Source organism: Oncorhynchus clarkii, chromosome 12 (genome assembly GCF_045791955.1).
Source record: "Oncorhynchus clarkii lewisi isolate Uvic-CL-2024 chromosome 12, UVic_Ocla_1.0, whole genome shotgun sequence".
In the NCBI taxonomy this organism is placed as follows: Eukaryota; Metazoa; Chordata; class Actinopteri; order Salmoniformes; family Salmonidae; genus Oncorhynchus; species Oncorhynchus clarkii.
Window position 1 is genome coordinate 15,332,177 of NC_092158.1, and position 23,929 is coordinate 15,356,105.

General features: G+C 42.3%; 2 protein-coding genes across 2 annotated transcripts in view; one reads left to right on the forward strand and one right to left on the reverse strand.

The window, feature by feature from the left end:
• LOC139422773 (chondroitin sulfate N-acetylgalactosaminyltransferase 1-like) overlaps window positions 1-21,100 on the reverse strand; it is a 52,956-nt gene extending 31,856 nt beyond the window's left edge. Inside the window, exons 1-2 of the mRNA XM_071174106.1 lie at window positions 21,004-21,100; window positions 1,144-2,512 (exon numbers count right to left, since the gene is read on the reverse strand). Coding sequence (XP_071030207.1) covers window positions 1,144-1,879 — 736 coding nt within the window. The 5' untranslated portion in view covers window positions 1,880-2,512; window positions 21,004-21,100. The remainder of the gene's footprint in view (window positions 1-1,143; window positions 2,513-21,003) is intronic.
• LOC139421827 (dynein heavy chain-like) lies at window positions 2,074-18,225 on the forward strand. Its single transcript, XM_071172947.1, has 4 exons — window positions 2,074-2,110; window positions 14,195-14,341; window positions 14,485-16,076; window positions 18,178-18,225. The coding sequence occupies exons 1-4, from the start codon at window positions 2,074-2,076 to the stop codon at window positions 18,223-18,225; spliced, it is 1,824 nt and encodes a 607-aa protein (XP_071029048.1).
• Window positions 21,101-23,929: the final 2,829 nt, after the last annotated feature.

Consider the following 23,929-nt stretch of genomic DNA (forward strand, 5'->3'; position numbering starts at 1 on the left):
TCTCAGGTGTTTTGCAGACTCCATCAGGTTTTCTTCCAGAATGGTCCTGTATTTGGCTCCATCCATCTTCCCATCAATTTTAACCATCTTCCCTGTCCCTGCTGAAGAAAAGCAGGCCCAAACCATGATGCTGCCACCACCATGTTTGACAGTGGGTATGGTGTGTTCAGGGTGATGAGCTGTGTTGCTTTTACGCCAAACATAACGTTTTGCATTGTTGCCAAAAAGTTCAATTTTGGTTTCATCTGATCAGAGCACCTTCTTCCAGATGTTTGGTGTGTCTCCCAGGTGGCTTGTGGCAAACTTTAAACAACACTTTTTATGGATATCTTTAAGAAATGGCTTTCTTCTTGCCACTCTTCCATAAAGGCCAGATTTGTGCAATATACGACTGATTGTTGTCCTATGGACAGAGTCTCCCACCTCAGCTGTAGATCTCTGCAGTTCATCCAGAGTGATCATGGGCCTCTTGGCTGCATCTCTGATCAGTCTTCTCCTTGTATGAGCTGAAAGTTTAGAGGGACGGCCAGGTCTTGGTAGATTTGCAGTGGTCTGATACTCCTTCCATTTCAATATTATCGCTTGCACAGTGCTCCTTGGGATGTTTAAAGCTTGGGAAATCTTTTTGTATCCAAATCCGGCTTTAAACTTCTTCACAACAGTATCTCGGACCTGCCTGGTGTGTTCCTTGTTCTTCATGATGCTCTCTGCGCTTTTAACGGACCTCTGAGACTATCACAGTGCAGGTGCATTTATACGGAGACTTGATTACACACAGGTGGATTGTATTTATCATCATTAGTCATTTAGGTCAACATTGGATCATTCAGAGATCCTCACTGAACTTCTGGAGAGAGTTTGCTGCACTGAAAGTAAAGGGGCTGAATAATTTAGCACGCCCAATTTTTCAGTTTTTGATTTGTTAAAAAAGTTTGAAATATCCAATAAATGTCGTTCCACTTCATGATTGTGTCCCACTTGTTGTTGATTCTTCACAAAAAAAATACAGTTTTATATCTTTATGTTTGAAGCCTGAAATGTGGCAAAAGGTCGCAAAGTTCAAGGGGGCCGAATACTTTCGCAAGGCGCTGTAGCTGTATACATACTGTATGTTTGGCTCTGGTATTGAGCTTAATGACTCACCTTCTATGAAGTCTGATGCTGAGTAGACCTTGGTGGTGTGGCCCTTGTCTGCTCCGTTGCGGGGCGTGTTGAGACTCTGCAGGGCTGTCTCTAGCGCTTCACTCAGCTCATCCCTCCGGTCCTTCCTCACAGGCTTCTCCTCAGGGTGCCTTGTCAGGCCCATCTCCAGCTGGTACACCCTCTGCAGGGTGAAGCTCTCGAAGGGCACCATGGCGTACTCACTGGGTAGTCTAGTCCCCTGGTGGACCTCCGCCCGGCCCAGCTGACTGTGGAGGAACTCCTGAAGGTCAGCGTGGCTCCTGTCGGCCCCTGGCCCTTGTACTCCCTCCCCAAGGATACCTCCTCCTGGGGACTGGCCACCCCGGCCTCCCCCTGTCCCCCTCTCCATGGAGTCTTGAACTCCTTTCAGCTGCTCGCTGCGCTCCTGTAGCGCCTCCTTCAGCTGGGCGATTTGTTTCTTTAAACTAGTGATGTGGAACTTGTGTTGCTCCTCGCGCTCTGCAAGCATGGCTTGGTATCCATTCCGCCAAGTGGGTCCGCTCTGAGCCGCCCCCGTGCCCCCTGCTGCCCCTCCTACCCCAACCCCCATCCCGGGGCGTGGCAGGGCATGGCTCACCAGGTTGTCCTCGGAGTGGGGGCTGCAGGTCATGACGTAGAGGAGGGACAGAGAGCAGCACACTAGGACCAGCAGAACGCCCACACGGGACACCCAGGCCAGCAGACCCCTCCGCAGCATCCCGCTATCACCCAGAGGACCCAGGGAAACACACACAACTGGACACACCTTACCCTCCAGCGGTGAATACAGTCTCACCGTCCACTAGAATGGAATAGTCTGTGTGATTGTTAATAATGTCTGACTAACCAGAGAAGATCAGCCAGAATGATAACTTTGCTCATTATCTGTCTCATTGTACATTGCTTATACCAATGTCTGGGTTCTTCATCCGTATGTCTGTGGTCAAGGGTGAGGCCCATTGGCCACGCCGCCTTCTCCCCTGGATGAGGCCCAGGAAGGCTCAACACGGTCCAGAACCTGGCTACTTCTATTTCTGATCCAGTCATTGGTAGCAGACGCTATTCATCAGTGAGTCACATAACACGTGGTCCCACTACTTTCTCTGTTCACCTTGTTCTTTACTTCCTGTCTGATGCTGAGGTTCCATTACAGACCCCTGAGAGAATGTCTGTCTCTCTTTGACTTGCCCTATGTTCCACTGGTCTCATGTTTAGGGATGATGACACATTTTTTGTCATGGTCGGAAATTGAGTAAACTGCAGAGAGGGGAAACCACATTCTCTAGAAGAAGGTGAATTCACAACTATGTTCACTGGCAGTTCTTTCTAGATGTGTACTTCCATGAGTCGCCTGAGAGAGAGAGAGAGAGAGAGAGAGAGAGAGAGAGAGCGAGAGAGAGAGAGAGAGAGCGAGAGAGAGAGAGAGAGAGAGAGAGAGAGAGAGAGAGAGAGAGAGGAAGGGAAAGAGAGAGTTATAACTCAGTTGGTGTTAATGTACAGTTAAGGTTTTTGAGTGTATGATATCCTCATCATTATACATTTCCTCAATCTCTTTCATCTAGACATATATGCCTTGGTATATGAGATAGCCTGAAGAGCTTCACTTTGTGGTAAATCTCTCCATCCTGCTGTGGTATAAATCTTTGAGGTCTTATTTGCACAGAGGGTAAACATTTTCCGAACTCTCGAGGGCTTGAGGAGGGCTTAAACCTGAAGTCTATTGTATGAGGATATAGGGACAGAAAATAGTTTCAATATCTAACTCAGATTAGAAAACACGCCATACAATTTTGAAATGTTTATTTTAATATGAGCTAAAAGTGTGGGTTTCTACCTGGTGACATTGCCAAGCAGAGCATTTCCCAGCCCCTTTAACTGCTGAATAACAATGGGTGTGTTCGAGAGCATTAAAACAACTGCAGGCGACTGCCGACTGACTAATCTACAAATCACCTTTGTGGTTTTGATCCTCTCGAACACAGCCATTGTTGTCAGTGGTGACAGTGTGACACTATGGGGGCTATTCTGGAAACAGTATGGTTTGAAGCCATGTGTGGACATGTCTATCTGTCCTGTCCTCGTACTGTGGAATATTAGGATCGGTGGAAGTATAAACACAAAACAAGAAAAGCAAGAAAATAGGGTATTTACTCACCTACACAAACTCTCCTCTCTCCTACCTTTTTTTTCTTCCCCTTTCTCATTCACAAGCACATTTCCTTAATCAGATTAAGACTGTGTCGTGTCTTTGGCTAAACCGGATTAAGTGATATGACATGCTATTCTATAAAATAATTTTTCTGCAATTAATATTACTTGATTAAGCTAATCAGGTAGATAATTAACTAGAAAGTCGGGGCACCGCGAAATAATGTTTATAGAGCTGTTATCTTCCGAATAAACTCTTAAGGACCTAGTAATCTTTTACATCAATACCAGTCAATATTTAATCCTCACCTTAGTCTCATTTGAAAGTTGTAAATTCTTGGTTATCTTCACGAACCTTGGCTAACAAGTTGAATCAGCAATACAACATTTTGTTTAATTATTTATTTACTAAATACCTAACTAATCACACAGAATTACATAAACACAGAATGGATCATTCATTGATTACAAATTATGTCATAAAGAAAACGTCCCTGGTGGACAGAGTCGACATGACGGCTGGTTACACAAAGGAAAGGTGGTTGGGTTTGAGTGAAAGAGCGGAAAAACTGAGTAACAAAGGGAGAAGCTATGCTATCGTAAATACAGTATCTTATGCATTCTAAATTACCGCCCATTTTAAAAAGGAGAATGCAATAAAGATTTACTCTGAGCTGTGCTTCGGTAGATTGGTCGTCGATAGAAGATCGGTTTGCCCTTTATGGATCTCTGGTCCTCTGAAGACTTTCTAGTGGTGAACTGGAGCGTGGCAGAATGGATACTCTGTCCGCCCTCTCCTAGCCAACGTTTAGTGGGCGGAGAGAATAAGAGTTCAAAGTTCATACCAAGTTGCCATGCTATATGCTCATGCTATGTTCTGGCTGGTATGGTCAAAATTCATCCTTCCGGCATGTGGGTCGTCACCTTCACATTGGAATTCGATGCTAATTTCGTTAGGTTCTCTAAGGTTGGCTTAGTTCTGTAGGTGGTCTTTGTCCTTTCAACGTGGGGATCTCAAATCCACACGTCCTTGGAACAGCTTACTATCTGAGCCCTTTTAACGTACGACTGTCACCCTAACGTCCTCGGAACAGAAAGTTACATTTTCGTCAAGGACTTTATATAGGAGGGGAGAGAAGGGTGTGTTTCATAGTTTATAACCTTTGTCTCTTCACAGGTGCGGGCCACGGAGTGAGCATTGCTTTAACCTTATGAAAACCCAATTCTCTCATTTGGAAGCTAAAATTACATTTCATATTTTCATAAATAGTTTCATATTTAAACATTTAAATTGCACAACAATTCCATGTGAATCTGATAACGATTACGTGTAGACTTTCCAAGATACAGTTTATGTCATCCTATCATTAGTAAGAATGTCTCAGACGCCAACTGATCTGGCATCATATTCATTAAGTACCAACGCATATTTTCAACTGGTACTATTACCGAAATATGGTTCCTTTCCCCCCACCTTTTGATGTTCTCAGACTCTATATGTTTAACAAAGGCTATTCAAGAGTCCTTCTGTAGAGTCAAGAGAGAGGAAAGGGAGAAAGGTATTTATGGAGGGGATCATAAACCTCACCCACAGGCCAACGTCATGACAACTGTATGGACAGAGACAGAAAAAGACTGCTTGTCTGTAGGCCTCTGTTTCCATACCTGTGTGTGCTGTGCACGATGGACACACGTACCCATGTGTGTTTGTAAATGTAGTTAGTGTGTTAGTCAAATCAAATAAAATCAATCAGTTAGTGTGTTAGCTAGTGTGACTGTATGTGTGTCTCTCTGTTAAATCACCACACAATTAGCTCTTTTATAGGCTTGGTGCAGTCCGCTCCTAATGAAAGGATCAGTTATGCCAGCACTGAATACTGGACTGTATTTAGGAGCTGTGCTGCCAGGGCTGCTCTGCTAGCTCAAACCAACATCTTAGGAAAGAGATGCCTGGGCTGCTCTGCTAGCTCAAATCAACATCTTAGGAAAGAGATGCCTGGGCTGCTCTGCTAGCTCAAACCAACATCTTAGGAAAGAGATGCCTGGGCTGCTCTGCTAGCTCAAACCAACATCTTAGGAAAGAGATGCCTGGGCTGCTCTGCTAGCTCAAACCAACATCTAAGAGATGCTTGGGCTGCTCTGCTAGCTTAAACCAAGTATATACCAAGTACAGACTAGTATATACTATATGACTATTATATACTGTACATGACTACTATATGAGAATTATGAACTGTACATGACTACTATATGACTAGTATATACTGTACATGACTATTATATTACTAGTATATACTATTTGACTATTATATACTGTACATGACTACTAAATGACTTATGTGCCATACATGACTATTATGTACTGTACATCACTATTATATACTGTGCATGACTACTATATGACTAGTATATACTGTGCATGACTACTATATGACTATTATATACTGTGAATGACTACTATATGACTATATACTGTGCATGACTACTATATGACTATTATATACTGTGTATGACTACTATATGACTATTATATACTGTGTATGACTGTTATATACTGTACATTTATTTATTTATTTAACCTTTATTTTTACAGGTTTTTCTCATTTTCTCTTTTCCAAGAGAAACCTGGTCCAATAGCAGTAAAGGGAACAACGTTTCAGACAAAACAACTTACATACACTAACCCAAATTAAACAACACTATAAACACACATACATTACAACTATTACATATTACGTTAAAAACACCAAAGTCTTGACTAAAAACAGCTGTCCTAAAGACAACATTACTCTTCTATGATAAACAGTATACATTGATCAAGTGTTTAAACTCCACCAACCAAACTAGATCATCAAATTTAAAATGTTCATGAGAGAATTCCAGGCCCACGGAGCTAAGTAACTAGACCTATTTCTACTATGACCTGTTCTAATTTTTGGTACTGTTAGAAGCAAATTTATATTTCTTTACTGACCTGACTAAAAAAGAACAGAGAGAAAATGGCATTTTATCCAATATAGCCTTGTAAATCAGTGTATACCAGTGATTAAGCCTACGCAAGGTCAATGACATCCAGCCAACAACAGCGCTAGAGATCACAATGATGTGTTAGACGTTTTTGATTTGTAATGAACCTGAGGGCTGCATGGTACACTGAATCAAGTGCTCTCAGGGTAGTGGTTGAGACCTGCGTATATATAACATCACTAAAATCTAAAACTGCCAGTAATGTGCATTGTACCAGCTCCTTCCTGGCCTCCAAAGACAAACAAGCCTTATGCCGGTAATAAAAACCTATTCTCAGCTTGAGCTTCCTTATCAAGTTCTCTACATGCACAGTGAAGCTTAGCGTATCATCAACACACACACCCAAATATTAGTACACTTTATCTTGCTCTATAGTATGTCCAGCCAATGTAGCAATGGCATGATTAGTAACATGCCTGGCATTTGAAAATACCATGCATTTTGTTTTACCCAAATTTAGATCCAGCTTTAAATCATACAAATTCTGTTGTATGACGTTAAATGCTCTTTGGGCATTTTCAAAAGCTGAAGATAAACTACTACCACTTGAATAAAGAACAGTATCGTCTGCATAAAAATGAACATCCGCTGTTTCAATAAGATCCCCAATGTTGTTGATATACAAAATAAACAAAAGTGGGCCCAAAATAGAACCTGCGGAACACCTAAGCACACCTCTATGGACTGAGATTTACAACCATCGCCATTACACATTGTGTACGATTTGATAGATAATTAATAAACCAGATGTATAAACCAGTATATAATTCTTTATAAACCAGATCATTTACATGACTGCTATATGACGAGTATATACTATATGACTATTATATACTGTACATGACTACTATATGACTAGTATATACTGTGCATGACTATTATATACTGTACATGACCCGTAGCACACACCCACCCGTAGCACATGCTCCAGCAGGTATATTTCACTGGTCACCCCCAGAGTCAATTCTTTATTTGGCCACCTTTCCTTCCTGTTCTCTGCTGCCAATGACTGGAACGAATTGCAAAAATCACCTAAGCTGGAGACTCATATCTCCCTTACTAACTTTAAGCACCAGCTGTCAGAGCAGCTCACAGATCACTGCACCTGTATATAGCCTATGTGTAAATAGCCCATCCAACTACCTCATCCCCATATGGTTATTTATTTATTATTTTATTTTCTCTACTTTCACATTCAGCTTCTGCACATCTTTCACTCCAGTCTCTATCACTCCAGTGTTTAATTGCTAAATTGTCATTATTTCACCACTATGGCCTATTTATTGCCTTTACCTCCCTAATCTTACCTCATTTGCACACACATAGACTTTTTTCTATTGTGTTATTTACTGTATGTTTTGTTTATTCCATATGTAACTCTGTGATGTTGTTTGTGTCGCATTGCTTTGCTGTATTTTAATTAATTCATTTTATTTCACCTTTATTTAACCAGGTAGGCTAGTTGAGAACAAGTTCTCATTTGCAACTGCGACCTGGCCAAAATAAAGCATAGCTGTCACATTCGTCATAACGAGGAGACCAAGGCGCAGCTTTATTTAAACGAAGAAAACGAAACAAACTAACGTGAAGCTATAACACGAGTGCTGACATGCAACTACACATAGACAATAACCCACAAAACCAAAATGGCAACCTAAATAGGATCCCAAATCAGAGACAACGATAAACAGCTGTCTCTGATTGGGAACCAATTCAGGCCACCATAGACCTACATATACCTAGACATATAAACAAAACATACAGTCAATAATTCAGTAGAAAAAAAGAAAAGAAAAAGTATATATACAGTGAGTGTAAATGAGGTGAGATAAGGGAGTTAAGGCAATACATAGGCCATGGTGGCAAAGTAATTACAATATAGCAATTAAACACTGGAATGGTAGATGTGCAGAAGAGTAATGTGCAAGTAGAGATAATGGGGTGCAAAGGAGAAAGATAAATAAATAAATACAGTATGGGGATGAGGAAGTTGGATGGGCTGTTAACAGATGGGCTATGTATAGGTGCAGTGATCTGTGTCACCAAAGCCCCATATACTACCCTAATTTGCTCCAGGGGCGCCGTAAAACAACACATTTCGAATCAAACCAAATTGTATTTGTCACATGCTTCATAAACAACATGGGTAGACTAACATTAAAACAAGGAATAAATACACAATGAGTAACAATAACTTTGCTACTATAGACAGTACCTTCAGAAAGTATACACACCTCTTGACTTTTTCCACACTTTGTTGGTTTACAGCCTGAATTCAAAATGGATTAAATTGAGATTATGGGTCACTGGCCTACACCCAATACCCAATAATGGAGCCGAAGGAGATGGGCGCCGTTTTACGATCCCGTAACCAATTGTGTTATTGTGTATGTTTTTTCGCGTTATTTGTAACTTATTTTGTACATCATGTTTCTGCTACCTTGTCTTATGCCCGAAAATAGCTTCTTGATATCAGGGCAGTGATTACTCACCCTGTACTGGAGGAATTTTTCTTCTTCAATGAGTTGGATGGGAAGGATTTACTCCAGACACCCTACAAGGCCCTCATCCCCGTCATTCACAGGAGGAAAAGACCGAGGCATCGTGGACGACGCTCCGGGTGCCTTGTAAGGTTCCATCACCAAGAGGGTAACCTACCTTTACCATCGGTCCTATTAGTCAACGCACAATCAATCGATAATAAAATAGACGAACTACGAGCACGTATATCCTACCAACGGGACATTAAAAACTGTAATATCTCCGAATCGGGGTTGAACGAGGACATGATTAACATACAGCTGGCAGGTTTTAAGCTTTTTCTGCAGGATAGAACAGCGGTCTCTGGTAAGACAAGGGGCGGTGGCCTATAAAGATTTGTAAACAACAGCTGGTACATAAAATCTAAGGAAGTTTCGAGGTTTTGTTAGTCTGAGGTAGAGTATCTCATGATAAGCTGTAGACCACACTATTTACCAAGATTTTACCATATTTTTCATAGTTGTTTACATACCAATCTGAGGTGCAGTTAACTCTAATGAACTTATCCTCTGCAACAGAAGTAACTCTGGGTCTTCCTTTCCTATGACAGTTCTCATGAGAGCCAGTTTCATCATAGTGCTTGATGGTTTTTGCGGCTGCACTTGAAGAAACTTTCAAAGTTCTTGAAATGTTCCGGATTGAGTGACCTTCATGTCTTAAAGTAATGATGGACTGTCGTTTCTCTTTGCTTATTTGAGCTGTTCATGCCATAATATGGATTTGGTATTTTACCAAATAGGGTTATCTTCTGTATACCACCCATACCTTGTCACAACACAACTGATTTGCTCAAACGCATTAAGAAGAAAATAAATCCTACAAATGAACTTTTAAGAAAGCACACATGTAAATTGAAATGTATTCCAGGTGACTACCTCATGAAGCTGTTTGAGAGAATGCCAAGAGTGTGAAAAGCTGTCATCAAGGCAAAGGGTGGCTACTTTGAAGAATCTCAAATGTTTAACACTTTTTTGGTTACTACATAATTACATATGTGTTAAAACCTTGTGTTAAAACCTTGTTCAGTCTGCTTTCCACTGGGAGATCAATTCACCTTTTAGCAGGACAATAACCTAAAACACAAGGCCAAATCTACACTGGAGTTGCTTACCAAGAAGACAGTGAATGTTCCTGAGTGGCTGAATTACAGTTCGGACTTAAATCTATTTGAAAACATATGGCAAGACCTGAAGATGGTTGTCTAGAAATGATCAACAACCAATTTGACAGAGCTTGAAAAACTTTGAAAATAATAATGGGCAAATGTTGCACAATCCAGGTGTGGAAAGTTCTTAGAGACTTACCCAGAAAAACTCACATCTGTAATTGCTGCCAAGGGTGCTCCTACAAATGATTGACACAGGGGTGTGAATACTTATTTAAATTAGATTTTTCTATATTACATTTTCAAAACATTTGCAGAAATCTCTAAGAACATGTTTTCACTTTGTGATTGCGGGGTATTGTGTGTAGATGGGTGAAGATTTTTTTTTTTTAATACATTTTTAAATTCAGGCTGAAACACAACAAAATGTGGAATAAGTCAAGGGATATGAATGTTTTCTGAAGTAGTCTGTACACGGGGTACCAGTACTGAGTCAAAGTGACAATAAAACATATATACAGTGCATTTGGAAAGTATTCAAACCCTTTGACTTTTTCCACATGTTGTTACGTTACAGCCTTATTCTAAAATGGATTAAATAGTTGTTTTCCCTCATGAATCTAAACACAATAACCCATAATGACAAAGCAAAAACAGGTTTTTAGAAATTGTATCAAATCTATTAAAAATAAATAACTTAAAAATCACATTTACAGTGCCTTGCGAAAGTATTCGGCCCCCTTGAACTTTGCGACCTTTTGCCACATTTCAGGCTTCAAACATAAAGATATAAAACTGTATTTTTTTGTGAAGAATCAACAAGAAGTGGGACACAATCCTGTAGTGGAACGACATTTATTGAATATTTCAAACTCTTTTAACAAATCAAAAACTGAAAAATTGGGCGTGCAAAATTATTCAGCCTCTTTACTTTCAGTGCAGCAAACTCTCTCCAGAAGTTCAGTGAGGATCTCTGAATGATCCAATGTTGACCTAAATGACTAATGATGATAAATACAATCCACCTGTGTGTAATCAAGTCTCCGTATAAATGCACCTGCACTGTGATAGTCTCAGAGGTCCGTTAAAAGCGCAGAGAGCATCATGAAGAACAAGGAACACACCAGGCAGGTCCGAGATACTGTTGTGAAGAAGTTTAAAGCCGGATTTGGATACAAAAAGATTTCCCAAGCTTTAAACATCCCAAGGAGCACTGTGCAAGCGATAATATTGAAATGGAAGGAGTATCAGACCACTGCAAATCTACCAAGACCTGGCCGTCCCTCTAAACTTTCAGCTCATACAAGGAGAAGACTGATCAGAGATGCAGCCAAGAGGCCCATGATCACTCTGGATGAACTGCAGAGATCTACAGCTGAGGTGGGAGACTCTGTCCATAGGACAACAATCAGTCGTATATTGCACAAATCTGGCCTTTATGGAAGAGTGGCAAGAAGAAAGCCATTTCTTAAAGATATCCATAAAAAGTGTCGTTTAAAGTTTGCCACAAGCCACCTGGGAGACACACCAAACATGTGGAAGAAGGTGCTCTGGTCAGATGAAACCAAAATTGAACTTTTTGGCAACAATGCAAAACGTTATGTTTGGCGTAAAAGCAACACAGCTGAACACACCATCCCCACTGTCAAAGATGGTGGTGGCAGCATCATGGTTTGGGCCTGCTTTTCTTCAGCAGGGACAGGGAAGATGGTTAAAATTGATGGGAAGATGGATGGAGCCAAATACAGGACCATTCTGGAAGAAAACCTGATGGAGTCTGCAAAAGACCTGAGACTGGGACGGAGATTTGTCTTCCAACAAGACAATGATCCAAAACATAAAGCAAAATCTACAATGGAATGGTTCAAAAATAAACATATCCAGGTGTTAGAATGGCCAAGTCAAAGTCCAGACCTGAATCCAATCGAGAATCTGTGGAAAGAACTGAAAACTGCTGTTCACAAATGCTCTCCATCCAACCTCACTGAGCTCGAGCTGTTTTGCAAGGAGGAATGGGAAAAAATGTCAGTCTCTCGATGTGCAAAACTGATAGAGACATACCCCAAGCGACTTACAGCTGTAATCGCAGGAAAAGGTGGTGCTACAAAGTATTAACTTAAGGGGGCTGAATAATTTTGCACGCCCAATTTTTCAGTTTTTGATTAGTTAAAAACGTTTGAAATATCCAATAAATGTCGTTCCACTTCATGATTGTGTCCCACTTGTTGTTGATTCTTCACAAAAAAATACAGTTTTATATCTTTATGTTTGAAGCCTGAAATGTGGCAAAAGGTCGCAAAGTTCAAGGGGGGCGAATACTTTCGCAAGGCACTGTACATAGGTATTCAAACCCTTTCATTAGTACTTTGTTGAAGCACCTTTGGCAGGGATTACAACCTCGAGTCTTCTTGGGTATGATGCGACGAGCTTGCACTGTATATATATATATATATTTTTTTTCATTTTTCTTTTGTAGCAGTGCAGTGGAAAGGAGACGAGAAGAGGATGCTACTTGTACACTATTTAAATGTACCCTATGAGTCCACAGCCTGTAACCACCAGGCCTTCTCCCAGCAGCAGAGATCCCTTCCACACAGAGCCAGAGCCAGGGACTGAGGTTGGTAGGAGAGACTGAATGAATGGTGATTCACAGCCAAACCACCGACTCTCAGTGACTGTGTCAATGGTTTGATTCACTGGTTGCCATTTGACTCCCCAAGGGAACTGAGAGGGCTGTCATACCGCAATATAAAACCTCTATATCATATTATGTGTTCTTCTCTGAAATCAATAATTACATTATGAGTCATTATTAAATTTCCCCGTCATACTGATTCTATCTACATTTAATACTGTACACACATCCCAATATAACCCTGATGTGAAACTGAATGAAAAATACATTACAAGATACCATCTATTCCTACTTCTGAAACCAGGGCCCATATTCATAAACCGTCTCAGAGTAGGGCTACTGATCCAGGATCAGTTCCACATTATTCATTATGATATTAAGGGCAAAATTGACCCTAGATCAGCACTCCTACTCTGAGACGCTTTGTGAATAAGTTGACAACTGAGCAAACCTTCAAGTCTTGTCTTAATTTTGGGTCTGAAGTGCAACAAACTGCCACTGTATTGCAGTCAGGAAATGATGTGCCTTTTTACTTTCTGGCAGGTCTCATCTCAGCGGTGATGTCATAGCCTGTCCAATACAGAGGGAAGTATTAAACTGTGGTGTTACAGTTTAGAGGAGTTTAGCCATGTTCCTGTCATCTCTGACTAATGGTGTTGTGTACGAATAGTTACGTACAACTGTGGGTTCTGTCTTGCTGTTACTGCTGTTACTGGCTAATGTTTCTGACGTTCTTCCTGTGTTCGTATAACTAAGAGGGATTAGTTTGTTCCTTTGAAGCAGTAGAGCTAGATGTAATCCATCCTACCTTACAAACGTTTATACGGAATCTTTGTTTAAGCATTTGCTAAATAGGAATCATTACGTGATCAACATGCAAATAGTGTTTATAAACACTTGTATACAAATGTAGAAGAAAAAACAAACCAGAAGGGCACCGACCAGATAAAACATATTCTGATCTGACTAAGCTATGATAAGTAGTGTATTTTCTCTTTCAGAGGACTTGCAGAAGAGGGAGCGACAGAAAAGAGACAGAGCTGAGGTGGCGAGCTGGGCGGGTGATGATCAGAGGGGGACACCTCTTGTGTTAATCTCTGAGTAGCATCTGGTTGTGACATGGAAACGACTACCCCTGTGAGAAAGGCTTCCTGGCTACAGGGTATTGGTGGCTGAGCAGCATGGGGCTGTGCACTGTGTACTGTGGGTGGGAGGAGAAGGGATGTGTGTGTCTGTGTCTGTGTCTGTGTGTGGGAGGGGGGGACAGATGGTTCGCAGGGTATCATTTATTCTAAATACTGACCCATTTCTGGCCAATTCCCAGACAGCAGTCACAGTTATGCTGGGGAAATAACATGTCCTTGTCAAACAGAGATGAGAGGGGAAGGAACAAGTTGGGGAGGTGGGGAGGGTGTGGAAAGGGCCACTGACAGCCTTCTTTTTCTTCTCTGCAGAAGACAGTATCTTTGTGAAGTCTGAAGTATTTGAAGTTGGATTTTGTGGCATTCTCACATGTGGCTCTGAGGTGTTGTTGGTGTGCTAAGATGTCTCTGTACGTTACTCCGTGCGGTCTGTAGACTACTCCATGCTGTCTGTAGGTTACACCATGCTGTCTGTAGGTTACTCTATGCTGGCTGTAGACTACTCCATGCTGTCTGTAGACTACTCCATGCTGTCTGTGGGCTACTTCATGCTATCTGTAGACTACTCCATGCTGTCTGTAGGTTGCTCCATGTTGTCTGTATGTTACTCCATACTCTGTAGGCTACTCCATGCTGTCTGCAGACTCTATTGTGCTGTCTGTAGGTTACTCCATGCTGTCTGTAGGCTACTCCATGCTCTTTAAGTTACTCCATACTGTCCGTAGGTTACTCCATGCTGTCTGTAGACTACTCCATGCTGTCTGTAGGCTACTCCATGCTGTCTGTAGACTACTCCATGCTGTCTGTGGGCTACTTCATGCTATCTGTAGGTTACTCCATGCTGTCTGTAGGTTACTCCATGCTCTCTGTAGGTTACTCCATGCTGTCTGTGGGTTACTTCATGCTGTCTGTAGGCTACTCCATGCTGTCTGTAGGTTACTCCATGCTGTCTGTAGGTTACTCAATGCTGTCTGTAGGTTACTCCATGTTGTCTGTAGGTTACTCCATGCTGTCTGTAGGTTACTCCATGCTGTCTGTAGGTTACTCCATACCGTCTGTAGACTACTCCATGCTGTCTGCGGGCTATTCCATGCTGTCTGTGGGCTACTTCATGCTGTCTGTAGTTTACTCCATGCTGTCTGTAGGTTACTCCATGCTGTCTGTAGACTACTCCATGCTGTCTGTGGGCTACTCCATGCTGTCTGTGGGCTACTCCATGCTGTCTGTAGGTTACTCCATGCTGTCTGTAGGCTACTCCATGCTATCTGTAGGTTACTCCATGCTGTCTGCAGACTCTATCGTGCTGTCTGTAGGTTACTCCATGCTGTCTGTAGGTTACTCCATGCTGTCTGTAGGTTACTCCATGCTGTCTGTGGGCTACTCCATGCTGTCTGTAGGTTACTCCATGTTGTCTGTAGGCTACTCCATGCTGTCCGTAGGTTACTCCATGCTGTCTGTAGGTTACTCCATGCTGTCTGTAGGTTACTCCATGCTGTCTGTGGGCTACTTCATGCTGTCTGTAGGCTACTCCATGCTGTCCGTAGGTTACTCCATGCTGTCTGTAGGTTACTCCATGCTGTCTGTGGGCTACTTCATGCTGTCTGTAGGTTACTCCATGCTGTCTGTGGTCTACTCCATGCTGTCTGTAGGTTACTCCATGCTGTCTGTAGGCTACTCCATGCTGTCCGTAGGTTACTCCATGCTGTCTGCAGACTCTATCGTGCTGTCTGTAGGTTACTCCATGCTGTCTGTAGGTTACTCCATGCTGTCTGTAGGTTACTCCATGCTGTCTGTAGGCTACTCCATGCTGTCTGAAGACTCTATCGTGCTGTCTATAGGTTACTCCATGCTGTCTGAAGACTCTATCGTGCTGTCTGTAGGTTACTCCATGCTGTCTGAAGACTCTATCGTGCTGTCTGTAGGTTACTTCATGCTGTCCGTAGGTTACTCCATGCTGTCTGTAGACTACTCCATGCTGCCTATAGGCTACTCCATGCTGTCTGTAGGTTACTCCATGCTGTCTGTAGGTTACTTCATGTTGTCTGTGGGCTACTTCATGCTGTGTGTAGGCTACTCCATGCTGTCTATAGGCTACTCCATGCTGTCTGTAGGTTACTCCATGCTGTCTGTAGGTTACTCCATGCTGTCTGTATGTTACTCCATGCTGTCTGTAGGCTACTCCATGCTGTCTGTAGGTTACTCCATGCTGTCTGTAGGTTACTCCATGCTGTCTGTAGATTACTCTGTGCTGTCTGTAGACTACTCCATACTGTCTGTAGGCTACTCCATGCTGTCTGTAGACTACTCCATGCTGTCTGTAGGTTACTCCATGTTGTCTGTAGGTTACACCATGCTGTCTGTAGGTTACACCATGCTGTTTGTAGGTCACTCCATGCTGTCTGTAGGCTACTCCATGTTGTCTGTAGGTTACTCCATACTCTGTAGGTTACTCCATGCTGTCTGTAGGTTACTCCATACTCTGTAGGTTACTCCATGCTGTCTGTAGGTTACTCCATGCTGTCTGTAGGTTACTCCATGCTGTCTGTAGGTTACTCTATGTTGTCTGTAGGTTACTCCATACTCTGTGGGTTACTCCATGCTGTCTGTAGGTTACTCCATGCTGTCTGTAGGTTACTCCATGTTGTCTATAGGTTACTCCATACTCTGTAGGTTACTCCATGCTGTCTGTAGGTTACTCCATACTCTGTAGGTTACTCCATGTTGTCTGTAGGCTACTCCATGCTGTCTGTGGGCTACTCCATGCTGTCAGTAGGCTACTCCATACTCTGTAGGTTACTCCATGCTGTCTGTGGGCTACTCCATACTCTGTAGGTTACTCCATGTTGTCAGTAGGCTACTCCATACTCTGTAGGTTACTCCATGCTGTCAGTAGGCTACTCCATACTCTGTAGGTTACTCCATGCTGTCTGTAGGCTACTCCATACTCTGTAGGTTACTCCATGCTGTCAGTAGGCTACTCCATACTCTGTAGGTTACTCCATGCTGTCTGTAGGCTACTCCATACTCTGTAGGTTACTCCATGCTGTCTGTAGGCTACTCCATGCTGTCTGTAGGCTACTCCATGCTGTCAGTAGGCTACTCCATGCTGTCAGTAGGCTACTCCATGTTGTTTGATGGTTCTATCCTTGGGATCCTGATTGTTTTCCTTCTGCCTAGATCTCTGGATGTCTATAATTGCATTTACAATTATTTCTGCATTCCAGTATGTAGCTCAATGTACAAACAGTATTACAGTGTTTGACTGTGTGTGTGTGTGTGTGTGTGTGTGTGTGTGTGTGTGTGTGTGTGTGTGTGTGTGTGTGTGTGTGTGTGTGTGTGTGTGTGTGTGTGTGTGTGTGTGTGTGTGTGTGTGTGTGTGTGTGTGTGTGCGTGCGTGCGTGCGTGCGTGCGTGCGTGCGTGCGTGTATGCGAGTGCGTTACTTAATTCATGAAGCTAGAATGTACAAATATTTACCATACTGAGCACTGAGCAAGGTGCAGTGCACACACACAGACACACACTCAAAGGTTGCATACACACACACATACACACACACAGACATGCCTGCAAGATCGCACACACACACACTGGCATGCATGCACGCACACACACAAACAAAAACACACACACACTGGCGTACACACACACACATACTAGCATACACACACTCAGGCATGCAAACACACCCCTTTCCCTGTTTTCTGGCTTCCCGTGAGAAACATGATGTACCGGATTTCTGGCGAATTAGAGTGCAGAATCCAGCGACCTTATCCAACAAATGGTGTAAGACTTTGGCCAGCAGCACCAGCCTCCTATTAGATCCACACACTGGAGTCCTCAAATCAAATCAAATCAAATTAAATAAAATAAAATCTGTCCTCCTGTGTGATGTCCAACAGACTGGAGTCCTCTGTCCTCCTGTGTGATGTCCAACAGACTGGAGTCCTCTGTCCTCCTGTGTGATGTCCAACAGAATGGAGTCCTTTGTCCTCCTGTGTGATGTCCAACAGAATGGAGCCCTCTGTCCTCCTGTGTGATGTCCAACAGACTGGAGTCCTTTGTCCTCCTGTGTGATGTCCAACAGAATGGAGTCCTCTGTCCTCCTGTGTGATGTCCAAATGACTGGAGTCCTCTGTCCTCCTGTGTGATGTCCAACAGAATGGAGCCCTCTGTCCTCCTGTGTGATGTCCAACAGAATGGGGCCCTCTGTCCTCCTGTGTGATGTCCAACAGAATGGGGCCCTCTGTCCTCCTGTGTGATGTCCAACAGAATGGAGCCATCTGTCCTCCTGTGTGATGTCCAACAGAATGGAGCCCTCTGTCCTCCTGTGTGATGTCCAACAGAATGGAGCCCTCTGTCCTCCTGTGTGATGTCCAACAGAATGGAGCCCTCTGTCCTCCTGTGTGATGTCCAACAGAATGGAGCCCTCTATCCAACAGACCAGTGGGCTCACACTGGAGACTAGAAGGGGTACTGATTTTGGAATGGGATCAGTGAATGGAGCCAGTGTGTATACATGTGGACATGACTGGTAGCCTGGACTGCTGGCTTCGTAATACAGGTAGGGTTGGTTTATATGGCCAGGACTTGTGTGTGTGTGTGTGTGTGTGTGTGTGTGTGTGTGTGTGTGTGTGAGTGTGTGTGTGTCAAGTTGCGATCGATAAGGATGACTCCTCCTCTGATGTCTGGTCATCAAGGAGAGATATCTCTGTGGAGATCACATTACTAATAATATTTAATGAAATATATGCCATTTATCATCATCATGAACACATCATGCGATAAATTGACCCTGGCTAGATGGACTCAGAGTCTTACCTCTATGTCTCTGGATGGACTGTACTTCAGACGGAGAGAGGATGACTGACACCTGATCTGTGTAACATGAGCTAAATGTCACGTCAGCACCAGCAGCCACCGGCGGGCCAGCAGAGGATTAACTAGTGAATATTCCACACATGGAAACAGGAGGACATCTAACAAACGGACATTAGACTCACACACAGATACATAATGTATTGTTGTAGTGAACATCTCACTAAGGGAAACCATATCCCCCTAAACAGAAAGGATACTTGGCACCAAGTGACACACATATGTTTGGCTATTGAATAGCCATTTCACTGTTACAGAGTGGGGTCTGACTTTGCTTTTTAGAAGGAAAATAGTATCTGACAGATTTTTGACTGGCTTAAAATATACATACAATATCTGTCTAAATAATTCGTACAAAACACATTTCAAGAAATCCCAGTTGATTAATTTCTGATTTAGAAAACAAATGGATCTATTATGGCCAAATATTTTAACAGTGTGGCCAACTTTTTCACGATTGCATAAAGCAGGCTTAGAGAGTAATTTCCTGATTAAAACCAAGGCCCTGAATTAGCATGCAGTACAGTCAAGAGGACATTAGCTGTGAGTTTTGTGCGAGTGCAGAACTGCGGCTAGGTGTTTGGATGTTGTAATGTCTGGGGGTATATGGCCCAACGCAAACAACCTTCTTTACTCTACGCTCTCGCAATGTTCCCAATTAACCGCTTACTGCTAATCTACCCAATTGTCATCTGAATTTTGCATGACGTCAGTCGGACTGGCTGGATGTGTGTGTGTGTGTGTGTGTGTGTGTGTGTGTGTGTGTGTGTGTGTGTGTGTGTGTGTGTGAGAGAGAGAGAGAGAGAGAGAGCCATAAAGTGAGAGAAGCAGAAAGAGAACCTGTCTTAGCAGAGTGATTCTCTGTTCACGCGAGGAAAGGCAGGAGCCTCACAACATCATGCGTCTCCTTTTAGTCACTCGGTGTGCCAGTCCGTCTCTCCCACAGAATAGAATGTGTTATCATCACCATCTCTGTCAACATGAGAGAACTGGACACACCTCTTCTCTTCACCAAACTCCTTCCATCCTATCCCTGTAGGTTATTGCTGGGGGAGTGAGACTAGGCTACTGTCTGTCATCTCATTCCAACACTACCCTCTTTCATCTCATAGACACAGTCCCATTTCCACCACAGCCTAACTCTGTTGACAATATCTCCCTCTCATCCTATCTCTATTTTCTTCACAGCCCATCTAAAAACAAACAATACTGTCACAATGAATAAAAGACACCCATATTTAAACAGTCCTCTCTCTCTCTGTTCTCTCTATTTTATCTCTCTCACTCTCTGTTCTCTCTCTCTCTCCTCTCTATCTTTCTGTTCTCTCTCTCTCTGTTCTCTCTCTCTCTACTCTCTATCTTTATGTTCTCTCTCTCTCTGTTCTCTCTCTCTGTTCTCTCTCTCTCTCCTCTCTATCTTTCTGTTCTCTCTCTCTGTTCTCTCTATCTTTCTGTTCTCTCTCTCTCTCTCTCTGTTCTCTCTATCTTTCTGTTCTCTCTCTCTCTGTTCTCTCTCTCTCTCTCTCTCTCTCTGTTCTCTCTATCTTTCTGTTCTCTCTCTCTGTTCTCTCTCTCTCTCCTCTCTATCTTTCTGTTCTCTCTCTCTCTCCTCTCTATCTCTCTCCTCTCTATCTTTCTGTTCTCTCTCTCTCTGTTCTCTCTATCTTTCTGTTCTCTCTCTCTCTGTTCTCTCTCTCTTTCTGTTCTCTCTCTCTGTTCTCTCTCTCTATCTCATTGGAAATGAAATGTTATTTGTCACATGCACCATATACAACAGGTGAAATACTTACTTACTGACAAGCCCTTAACCAACAATGCAGTTTGAAGAAGAATACGTATCAGAAAGTATTTACCAAAATAAAGAAGAAACGGACAAAGCAAATCTCTCTCGCTCTCTCACACACACACACACACACACACACACACACACACACACACACACACACACTCTGTATGTTCGTAATCATTTCACAATCTGATTTATTGTATACATTGAATTGAAATGTATATATATATATATATATATATATATATATATATATATATATATATATGTATGTGTGTATGTGTGTGTGTGTGTGTGTGTGTTATATTTCATAAGGCTTAGCCTATACATTCAGCGTTATCTTCTTGATGCTGAAACAATTTCCATCGACAAATCTCATCTCACCATCTAGGAAAGAGACTAAACTTCCCTGATGTGAACAGACAGTTAATTTGGTGTTTACATGGCAACATGTGCCCGCATCAACCGCCAAATCAAACAATATTGAACACAGGCAAAGGTTATCCTACTTACCCACAGCATGACACTCTCAAACATTAGACACACAGAGAGACGTTAACAATCATCATGCTTTCTCCATACCTTTCATTCAACCATTTCTCCTTATTCCAGTGGAAGATTCTCGTTGCGATACCCCGGTCTTCAAGCTCTGGACCGTAAGCACGAGTGTAAAAAGTGCGGTGAATAAAGATCATGTGTGTACTCACACAGGAAAAGGATCCTGCGAGCCCAGCCCGCCACGGAGGTTTCTCCGCCTCTCCTCAACACTCACATAAAGGATGTGTTGTTACCTGATTCAGCATGCCCTTATAGCACAATAAACACTACTGGCTTTCATACATTCATACAGTCCTATGCCAGCAAGAAAGTAGCTTAGTCTTTGAATCTCCTAAGTGAGACATGTGGATCTGGATTCGTCTATTCCCAATTTTAGTTGTGCTGTAGCTTATATTATTTGGTCTTGTCTGGTTCTGAGATAGACTGGCAGTCCATATGAAAACATCGGGGAGATGAGAGTTGAGAAACTCCCCTAACGCACAGCATGCGTAAAAAGCGCAGCACGGTTCGGTCTTTTGGTCTAGTATGAACATGTAGGCAAACAACTTTGGTGTTGAAATATCAAATGCACCATTATTTGCTAATATGAAGAGGGAAATAAATGTTAGTCTAAAAATAAATGCCAGTTTATCCCGATTGATATCCTATTTCAATTTGAACTGCGTGACCGTTATTCTAAAAAGGTGCGTCTACACTGTAAAAAAAACAACAACAAAAAACACAAGTCTAGTTGTTTCAACGATTTAGTAACTGGTACCACAGTTTTTTTTTGTTTACTCAATTTTTCCGTCAAAGTTGTACTTGAACTTAAACATTTTAGTTGTCCCAAACTTAACTCCAACATGAGAAAACAGACAAAAATGCAATCAACTTAAAATGACGTGTTTGCTCAATTTGTCTCATATGTTAATTCAACTAGAAATGATTAGTTAGGGAATCTTACCTAAAAAAAAGTATGTGGAACTAGTTACAGACACAGTGCTTTTAAAATACAATGTGTTCAACTGACATATTTGACACACAAGGCATGACATACATTATTACATTGTGCATATTCATTTATACACTAATTATTATTCAGCTTGTCCTCACCTGGGATTTGAATGCACAACCTCTTGGTTCATGGCCTTCCAATATTCCGCTATGCCACCATGTCTGCGTCAATGACTGATTTCACCTGTTTTGCTACTCTGCACTTCAAAATAAATCTCAGCTCTGTTAAAAATACGTCAGTTGAAAATATGTCAGTTGAAAACATTGTCTGTTAAAAGTACTGTGTGTGTAACTAGTTCCACAGGCTTTTTTTTTCAGGTATGATGCCAAAAAAATGAGACAAATTGAGCAAACATCATTTTAAGTTGACTGAACTTTTGCAGAAGTTTTCTCCTGTTTGGGCCAACAATTTTTTTTTTCAATGACAAAAGGTTGACAAATCTATAAAAAGGCTGTGGAACCAATAATATTTAGTTGAAATCAGTTGTGAAAAGGGAACCCTGTTTTCGCCTGCCGTCGGTGGTATTTTGAGTTGGGGTTTAGGCAACTGAGGTCCTCTTGTTGCAACTCTGTTCTGCGATTTAGAAGCAGAGCTGCACAGTGGTATGAAAACCACAGCCGCCCGCCAGTCTACCGTACAGTGGTTTATTCATCATGTCCACTCATTACACACATTCCCTCCAGCTGTGTCTCAAAGGAACACTGAGAACAGGTCTCAGAGCAGTGTCTGAGGTCAGACAGTTCATTTGGGTACTTGGGAAGTCTGGCTCAAGCAGGTCCTGAGAACCTCACTAATGTTGTGTGATTGTGTGCCATGCATTCAAGCCGAGTAAAAAGTCAAACCGTTCAAACAGCCTAAGTTTTTTGTTGTTGCTCTCTTGGGACTAGTTTGCACTCGGCAAAGTGTTATATAATGGTTGCATCACCAAGAAGAGCTGGAAAAAGGTATTGTGAGTTTTGTCAACCCGTTCATTGGAGTGACTTTGCCTCACAAGCCTACCTACCTCATGGTAGCCTATAGCCTTGCTGTATCCTATAGCCTCAGTGTAGCCTATAGCCTCGGTGTAGCCTATAGCCTCGGTGTAGCCTCGCTGTAGCCTATAGCCTCGGTGTAGCCTATATCCTTGCTGTAGCCTATATCCTTGGTGTAGCCTCGCTGTAGCCTATATGAGCAAACTATGGCCACCGCCAAGAGGTCTAGACCATTATGGCACACTTGATCTATGCCACAGATGTGCACTTGCCCTGTAGTTGTAGGGTTGCTGGTTCAAGACCTCTCAATTGCTAAACTGGTGGCAGCTCTTTCAACAGGACAGCTGTTGGACCAGTGAACAAGGTGTCTTAAAGGTGTCTCTGATCACCTGTCACCATTGTCACCTTGACAATAACTGCTTTCATAAAAACCCAAATGTACATTTTTATGGTCAAGACGCTGACCTAAAGGCACTTCAGCTGAGTAAGGACAGCAAGTTTCTTCAACAGATTCTAAATAATTCACCATCATTGCATAAGTGAATTAACCAGAGGACTGAACGGCCCAGTCAGCACTGTGTAGGCAGTATTTCAGTCAGAGTCCATAACGTAATGGGAGGCAAGGAGCTGACTGAACAAGCGCTATGCCTATGGCATTTCAGAAGTTTGTTTAACACAAAATTCCTCTACTTTGTCAAGCCTCTTTTAATTCAAAGGATCATGTTCAGTTTAGCATTTGGTCAAATCCCCCTCAAACTAGTTTCCCTGTTTGACATATTGCAATAGCAACTCTCTCAAAATATTCTTAAAAATACATTGTTTACATGAAATGCTTTCTCACAAAAGATAATAGGTGGAAAAACATAAACTCTATGGGGGAGGAAGAAGTGCTGTAGCATATAATCTCTAGCTGAGGATGCAGCCTTATAAGTGAGTCTATGTCGACATCCTGTGGTATAAAGGATATCACTGGAATAACGTGCAA

Bases quoted from the DNA above. Each gene is read 5' to 3' on its own strand.
- LOC139421827 (XM_071172947.1), top strand. From the start codon at position 2,074: ATGTCTGGGTTCTTCATCCGTATGTCTGTGGTCAAGG. The intron at 2,111-14,194 runs GTGAGGCCCATT...TGCGGTCTGTAG, and splicing joins CCGTATGTCTGTGGTCAAGG to ACTACTCCATGCTGTCTGTA. The intron at 16,077-18,177 runs GTAGGTTACTCC...GATGTCCAACAG, and splicing joins TAGACTACTCCATGCTGTCT to AATGGAGCCCTCTATCCAAC.